Here is a 9,035-nt window from a genome sequence, read left to right as displayed (position 1 = left end):
TGGTCTGCAATGATACCCATGATACTAAATACGACCACTTATGAACTACAGTTACACTACTTTATTCTGAATAATTGAGATTTTGATTACAATTATTTTAGCACCATGAACAACAGGAAACATTCAATCCTTATGTTTCTAATGAATCAGATTTAGAAAGCATGGAGTTAATGCTAGCAATATGAATGTTAACTGGTGTCAAAATAATACACAAAATACAATGTTTACAAATACAGTCAACCACTTATCAGTGTCTTCAATATTAGCACACACAGTAGTATAAAATATAGCCAGTCTAAGATTATTATACACAATTCTGAAATTCTTAAAAATGTTTTGACATCTTTCATATACAAGAATAAAAGGCATATTGAAAATGTCAGCCAAGTTTACACTAATAAAAACATTATGTGGAATTATAAAGGTGCTATACTTATGTCATTATTAAAAAATTAAGGACCTAAATTAAATTTCCTCAACTTCTACGTGTTCAGAAAAAATTTGCTTTTGAAAATATTCTTCTACGCTCCATTGCATACATCCTGTGTTTGATTCTGGAACCAAAGCCATAAATCTATTACAATTAGATTCTTATACCATGCCTATCATTGTAGTATCTGAGTGCCTAATGAGCAAACCGATTTCTATAAACCAAAGCTACAACATTCAAGTACTGAGTGCATCGGCCATCTGATATCCAGAATCTCTGTTGGGAATTTCAAAATCTGTATGCCCAGATCATGTGCAACAGTGAATACATGTGAAAGGGAGAAGATTGCTATTGTTTATCTTGCCAGACATTGGATAAGCTTTCAAAAGAAATTGATTCCATGGCTATCTAAGTAGCTTTTCCCATTTTCAACATTCTTTTTAAAATGCGAACACCAGAATTGGATACAGTATTCCCACAATGATCAATCTAATGCTATCCACATAACTAATGCCACATCCCTATTTTTACTCAATATTCCCATTTATAATTCAATGACTGGCTGGTAATGGGGCAGCCTCTCCTCCTATAGAAGCAAGATGTTGTCAGGTATGCTTTGGTTGACTTGGACCACATTGCTTATGAATTTATGCCCTCTCATATCACACTCCTAAAAGCCTTTTTAACTTATATGCTCTCCCTATTTCTCCAGTGTCCAGTTTCCTAAAAAGAGGTTCTGTCTCCAGCCTCTCTCTGGAGAGCTCCATTTCCAGATACCAGTGCACATTCAGTACACAAAATATATCTACCTGAATCGTCTTGCTTTTTATCACCAATTTATCCACAGTTACTGTTTCTATATGTAAATAAAACTAAATATTTTGTCTTGAAATTTAAATCCTTTATTTACTCTATTACTCTTATACCACTATATGAATCTAAATACTATGCAATTTGTTTTAAATTAACAAGCACTTTAACCATGTACTTGAAAAAATAACAGCAAATATAAAAGGTTAAACGTTAGCTAAGCTAGTATTTTCAAACCCACAACAATAAAGGAACCTCTTTGGTTTTTTTCTTGGAATCTTCTGAGGTAGGGTTGTGAGCCTTACCATTATCAGCTGAGAATCCTAATACTAATACCCAATGTAACTGGCAATTAGTTACAAGAATACCATCAATAATTACAGATATCATTGCGCTTCCACCACTCCCCACTCTCTGTATTTAGGAAGATAAGACTGGAAGGGATTTCCTGGATCATCAAGTCTAGTCCCCTGTGTTTGCAAGTAACCTCATCATGTAACTCATGCATAAATTTATCAACTTCCATCTTAAAACAAATTAGGTTATTTGCCCCCACTACTTTTGGAAAGCTGTTCCAGACCCTCACTCCTTTGATAGTTAGAAACTTTCTTTTAATTTTCAGCCTAAATTTATTCATAGCCAGTTTATACTCATGTGTTCTTGTGCCAACATTGTCCTTCTATCTCTCCCTGCTGTTTCAGACAAGACGGAGGTGATACTGGGTTACAAGGATTTCTTTTACAGTCAATTGTAGGTAAAAAGCAAATATGGACCAAAGGCTAGGACACAGCTCCGTCTTGTCTGTATTGAGTTTAGTCAGTTTGCTCATCCTAGCCCCTATCTGGGCTAGACAATGGGGATAGTTCATTAACCACGGCAAAGCCTTATCATAAATTGTTGTAGTGAAACATTGAATATTATGACAAATTAGGGAAACCGTAAAGATAGTCTCATACTTTAATTCTGAATGAGAGCATCCACAGGAGTTTAATGTGATTTAACTAATACACTTTAAATTCACACCTTTCGGTTCAGTCAGATTAACTTTCCAGAGTATCCCCAAATGGACAAGCTATAAGTGGCTTGCCCAATGTCATACCACATGTCACTGGAAAAGTTAGGATATCTAGGTTCCATTCCCATTCCATTCCCAACTCCCATACTAGTGCCTTAATCACGGACCAGGCTGCATTCTGGATCATAAGAACAGCCATACTGGGTCAGACCAAAGATCCATCTAGCCCAGTATCCTGTCCACCGACAGTGGCCAATGCCAGGTGCCCCAGAGGGAATGAACAGAACAGGTAATCATCAAGTGATTCATCCCCTCTCACCCATTCCCAGCTTCTGGCAAACAGAGGCTAGGGATGCCATCCCTGCCCATTCTGGCTAATAGCCATTGATGGACCTATCCATCATGAATTTATCTAGTTCTTCTTTGAACCCTGATATAGTCTTGGCCTTCACTACTACCTCTGGCAAGGAGTTCCACAGCTTGACGGTGCGTTGTGTGAAAAAAATACTTCCTTTTGTTTGTTTTAAAGCTGCTACCTATTAATTTCATTTGGTGGCCCCTAGTTCTTGTGTTATTTACTTCTTCTGATAACACATCCTTATTTACTTTCTCCACACCAGTCATGATTTTAAAGACCTCTATCATGTCTCCCATTAGTTGTCTCTATTCCAGGCTGAAAAGTCCCAGTCTTATTAATCTCTCCTCAGATGGGAGCCGTTCCATACCGCTAATCATTTTTGTTGCCCTTTTCTGAACATTTTCCAATTCCAATACATCTTTTTTGAGATGGGGTGACCACATCTGCACACAGTATTCAAGATGTTTATATAGAGGCAACATGATATTTTCTGTCCCATTATCTATCCCTTTCTTAATGATTCCCAACAGTCTGTTTGCTTTTTTGACTGCCGTTGCACATTGAGTGGATATTTTCAGAGAACTATCCTCAATGACTCTAAGATCTCTTTCTTGAGCTAATTTAGACCTCATCATTTTATATGTATAGTTGGGATTATGTTTTCCAATGTGGATTACTTTGCATTTATCAACATTGGGCAACAAAATGGCAGATGAAATTCAGTCACCCAGTTTTGAGAGATCCTTTTGTAGCTCTTTGTAGTCTGCCTTGAACTTAACTATTTTGAGTAGTTTTGGATCATCTGCAAATTTTGCCACCTGCCTGTTTACCACTTTTTCCACATCATTTATGAATATGTTGAATAGAACTGGGCCCAGTACAGACCCTGGGGGAACACCACTATTTATCTCTCTCCTTTCTGAAAACGGACCATTTATTCCTACTCTTTGTTTCCTGTCTTTTAACCTGTAACCGATCCATGAGAGAACCTTCTCTCTTATCCATGACTGCTTATGAGCCTTTGGTGAGGGACCTTGTCAAAGGTTTTCTGAAAATCAAAATACACTATATCCAGTGGATCCCCCTTTTCCACAAGCTTGTTGATGCCCTCAAAAAATTCTAGTAGATTGGTAAGGCATGATTTCCCTTTACAAAAACCATGTTGACTATTCCCCAACAAATTATGTTCATCTCTGTGTTTGACAATTTTGTTCTTCACTGTAGTTTCAACCAGTTTCCCCGGTTCTGAAGTCAGGCTTACCCGCATATAATTGCCGGGGTTTCCTCTACAGCCCTTTTTAAAAATTAGCGTCACATTAGCTATCCTCCAGTCATTTGGTACAGAAGCGGATTTAAATGATAGGTTACAGATAACAGTTAAAAGAAAAGGAGTACCGGTGGCACCTTAGAGACTAACAAATTTATTAGAGCATAAGCTTTCGTGAGCTACAGCTCACTTCATCGGATGCATTTGGTGGTTTTTTCCACCAAATGCATCCGATGAAGTGAGCTGTAGCTCACGAAAGCTTATGCTCTAATAAATTTGTTAGTCTCTAAGGTGCCACCGGTACTCCTTTTCTTTTTGCAAATACAGACTAACATGGCTGCTACTCTGAAACCTGAGATAACAGTTAGTAGTCCTGCAATTTCACAGTTGAGTTCTTCTCTGCTCCTTGAAGTCTTTAAACCATGATTTGAGGACTTCAAGCTCAGACTTAGGTGAGAGGTTTTTCACAGGAGTGGGTGGGTGAGATTCTGTGGCCTGCATTGTGCAGGAGGTCAGACTAGATGATCATAATGGTCCCTTCTGACCTTAATATCTATGAATCTATAAAGACGATTTTAGCTTTTAGTCATCACATTTCACATTCAGTTCATCATAACTCTCAAGTCCTTTCTTTCCAAACTGCCGTAAACTCATCCTGTAATTGTGACACACATTCTTTGTTCCTAGATGTATGACCTTGCGTTTGCTTCTATTAAAACATGTTTTTCAAATGGGCCCACTTTGCAGAGTGATCTGGATCACACTTTATCATTATTTACCATTACTCCACTTTTGTGTCATCTGCAAAACTTTTGCAGCAATAGTATTATATTTTCTTCTAGATAATTTATAAAGATATTGAATAACACTGGACCAAGTACAGATTCCTGCAGGATCCCATGGCTCCATCTTCTGTTCAATTCTTGACCATTTCAAATAGAATTTGTGCTAGATGGTTATTCTTAGCTTTTTTGCAAACAAGTTTTTGAAATTGTCAGCACTGTGATAAATATTAATTTTTCATTTCAAAAGTCAACTGAAATGAATACAGTGGTTTCCACATAGGTTTCTATGCAGTATCAGTGTGTATTGTAATGATAATACGCAATATTGAACAATGTTACCTGGAAGGAAACACAAGAACAACATGATTGCTAATGTAATTTCTGTAATTAAAGAATTGTGGGAATTTGAACTAGCAACATTACTTACAATGAAAGATTTTCAGAAGTACGTGAGAGATTTAGGAGCCCAAGTCCCATTAAGAGTCTTACATTTCTTAGGCATTTCTGAAAAACTTTCCCAAGAGGTGGCCAGCCTGAGCCAGAATTTACCAATGTACATTGCCAAAGAGCCACAGTAATATATCAGCAGCCCCCCATCAGCTTCCCTGCCCCGCTCCCAGTGCCTCCCACGCACCGGCAGCCCCGAGGATCAATGCCTTCCCCTCTTTCCCTGAGCACCTCCTGATCAGCTGTTCTGTGGCATGCAGAAGGTGGGGGGGGAGAGAGGCAGGAGCAAGGGCACAGCAGGCTCGGGGAGGGGACAGGAAGGGCCTGTGGCAGAGCCAGGGGTTTAGCAGCAAGCACCCTCTCCCCCCCGGCATATTGGAAAGTTGGTGCCTATAGCTCCAATCCCAGAGTCAGCGTCTATACAAGGAGCTGCGTATTAACTTCTGAAGAGCTGAATGTGGTTCCGGAGCCACAAGTTGGCCACCCCTGCCAAGGGGTATAAATATCACTTTACCATTTCCCATTTTAATGCCAGATTCTGACAGCCTTGCTCATGTTGAGTAGAAACTGAAATGAATCAATAATACTATGCAATTGTGTACAAGGGTTACAAAATCTGGCTCTTAATAATGTGGATACTTATGTAATTATTTTCAATGGAATTTTTTTGTAATATTTTCAACAGATAACACTTAACAGCTTGTTTGCTAAGGCACTCCTAACATAGGAAAACTAAAACAGATGGCGATGAGTGCGCCTGGGTAATGAATATCTATTTCAGTCTTACATTGCATTGTCAATGCAAATCCAAACAGAGGCAATATTTGCAAGTGTAATCATGATAAACTGAAAAGCACTCTGTTTTGTTTAGATTTTTTAAAAGTAACTTTCAGAAAAATAGGTTTTTCAGAAGTATGGGTTTGACAAACTATATATATAATACCTAGAAGTACACAAGTAATGAGATATGTTAAGGATAAGTAATCGTGCATGCAAAAATTCTCTACAATTTCTTGAAAAGATGGAGTTGTATCACATGTGCAAAATTTTAAAGGCCCATAATAAAGCTGCATATTCACTTAGTGCAAAATCTCTTCCCAATGTGTTTAATGTTACTTTAATAGCTCTTATGTATAGAGCTATTTCCATTTATTGGTATGAACAATTGCATCTTATTGCACACTTAAAATGTATCCCTTAAAGATGTCTTTTTGTTGTTTTTTGAAGAGTCAAAACCTGAAAGGAAACACAGAAATTCAGAATTTGGCTTTGTCTAACTCATGGTATTGTACCCAAGTATTGCACTTTGTATGGTTTTAAGACTAAGAGCTATTCCGAAGTTTACCTGAAAAAGAACTAGATTCACTGGAGCATTGGGGGACAAAGGATGATGTAATAATGGTTTAACAGCCTTAATTCTGAGTTTATTTGCCTGTGTGAGTCCATACCCTTCACTTTTTGAGTGTTTAATATATGTATTATCACAAACTTATCCTAAAATGTTCTATGTTCAGGCTACTGAGAAATAAACGTAAAAATGGTCCAGAGAGGTTTAAGCAAATGGAACAGGTTGGAGTATTAAGAGAAAGTAAAGCTGAGGATCTGTTAAATAATTTAGCTCCCAAAGCAAAATAATTTCAGCAAGGATTAGAGTTTAGAGGATCAAAAAAAGAAGACTATTCATTATCATAATACAGAATTTTAAAAAGTGTTAAAATGGCATAAGAAATTAAAACAAAAGTCAGTCAGAAGAGGTACTAGAAATTCCAGGAAAAACAACACAAGAATTTGCTTCTACTTGATGGACTAAAATTATTGAAGCCATCCTGGAAGAGTCAATGAATCAAACTAAACAGTTTTCACACTTCCAGAAGCATGCTGTGATAGATTAGAACAATAATCTCCTTAAACACAGAATAACTAGCAGGTGCACACTGATACTATAAAACCTCAAATGCCATAAAAATATGGATTGAAACTAGACTCAGGGACTTCTAAGAAAACTGCTCAGTGGTACAAAAGATTCTTAGCTCTTAGCAGTTTTGTTCTGCAATCTGAACACACATTCCATTAAAAATAATATACTATTTTCAACTGAAAGCCAGAATTCTTATCTAGCTCCTGTAAAAATGAATTCAGTCCAGTGGAAAGATAAAGCATCAAACAACAGATTCAGATTCTTTACTGGGCTTTTCTGATGTGCCTGAGACTGAAGTGCTTTCATTTTCCAGCATTTTCTTAGTTGTTTCTTCATCAACAGCTTTTTCTTTCTCTTTTGGCTTCTTCTTTTCGTGAACCCATGGGATGAAAGATAATATAATTCCTCCAATAATGGGGGGAACTCCAGCCAGGTAAAATGCTACATCATAGGTACCTAGGTAGTCACGCAGTATACCTGGGGAAAGAGAATTATCACTAATATATAATGTAGCAGCTGCGGTTTTATTCAAAGCATGCTTATTCATAGATTCAGAGAGTTTAAGGCTAGAAGGAACTATTTTATGATCATCTAGTCTAACCTCCAGCATAACACAGGTTGTATACAATTTCACCTAATGATTTATTTATCTAGTCCAATAATGGGTGGCTGAACTAAGGCATATCTTCTAGAACAAGATCCAGTCTTGATTTAAAGACTCCAAGTGATGAAGAATTTACCCTTGAAAATCTGTTCTAATGAATGAAAATCTTACCCTCACTGTTAAAAACCTTATTTCCATTTTGAACTTTTGATTGAAACTTCTAGCTACTGAATCTTGTTATGTCTTTGTCTGATAAATTAAATAAGATATCGTCTCCCTCTGCAGGTAATAATAGTCTTTGATCAAGCTGGCTCTCAAACATTGTATTACATATGCTAAAGAGATTGCACTCCTTCATAGTTTCTCTTCGTAAAATGTGCTTTCTAGATGACAAATCATGCTTGTGGCTCTTTTGTGAATCCTCTCCAACTATTCAACATCATATTAAAGGGTTGATGCCAGACCTGGATACATTATTTCAGCAGTGGTATAACCAATGCCACATACATTTGAGCATGGCTACACTTGCAGATGTAGAGCGCTGGGAGTTAAACCAACCTTCGGAGATCACAGCAGGGAAAACGCTGCCGTGTGTTTACTCTGTCAGCTGCAAGCGCACTGGCATGGCCACATTAGCAGCTCTTGTAATGCCACAAAGAGCAGTGCATTGTGCTAGCTATCCCGTGTGCAAGTGGCTGCAACGTGCTTTTCAAATTGGGGTGGAGTGTGACAGCATGCTGTCTTGTAAGTTCAGACAGCAGTAGACCCCCCCCCCGTCCCTCACACACACAACAGCAGCATTCCACAGTAATGGCTTGCTTTGTCCCAGAGCAGATAAGCATGCCGGCTGTCAGAAACGGAGCTTTGAAAGGATAGCCGATTTCAAAACAACGAGAAGAGTGGCCACTTGACTTCAAGGAATTACAGGATGTTTGCAGTGGCCAATCTCAGCACAGTAATGCAACACCCCATTCACACTGATACCCGGACATTTCAGCCAGGACGCAGCAAGCTTTATGCTTCTCGTGGAGCTGGATTACTAGGAGCGCTCCAATGGCAGAGTCGAGGCGCTCTACATGCCTTGCCAGTGTGGACACATCGGGAGTTAGGGTGCCCGGGGCTGCTTTAATGCGCTCTAACTTGCAAGTGTAGCCAGCCCAAAGAGTTAATATCCTCTTTCTACTGCCTCCCAGTATTTCCATACTGTTACATCCAAAGATCAGGTTAGCAGAGCACCACATTTGGAGCTTACAATCAGCTGGTTATCAGCAATGGCCCCATGATCCTTGTCATGGTCAATGCTTTCTAAGGTATACTCCTTCAATTTGTAAATATTGCCTAAATTCTTTGTTCCTAGGTGTATTGCTTGCATTTGGTTGCATGCAATTTACCAAGCAATCT

The 9,035-nt window shown here is 38.3% G+C and overlaps 1 protein-coding gene across 2 annotated transcripts in view; it reads right to left on the bottom strand.

Annotated features, from left to right (window-relative positions):
• Nucleotides 1-4,910: 4,910 nt before the first annotated feature.
• Nucleotides 4,911-9,035, bottom strand: part of SLC16A10 (solute carrier family 16 member 10) — a 166,170-nt gene continuing 162,045 nt past the window's right edge. For both annotated transcript variants that reach the window (XM_038395398.2, XM_038395397.2), the window contains exon 6: nt 4,911-7,507. In XM_038395398.2, coding sequence (XP_038251326.1) covers nt 7,272-7,507 — 236 coding nt within the window. In that variant the 3' untranslated portion in view covers nt 4,911-7,271. The remainder of the gene's footprint in view (nt 7,508-9,035) is intronic.

Source organism: Dermochelys coriacea, chromosome 3 (genome assembly GCF_009764565.3).
Source record: "Dermochelys coriacea isolate rDerCor1 chromosome 3, rDerCor1.pri.v4, whole genome shotgun sequence".
Lineage (NCBI taxonomy): Eukaryota > Metazoa > Chordata > Testudines > Dermochelyidae > Dermochelys > Dermochelys coriacea.
The sequence above is the reverse complement of the archived record's forward strand: the minus strand, read 5'-3'. Positions and strand labels throughout refer to the sequence as shown.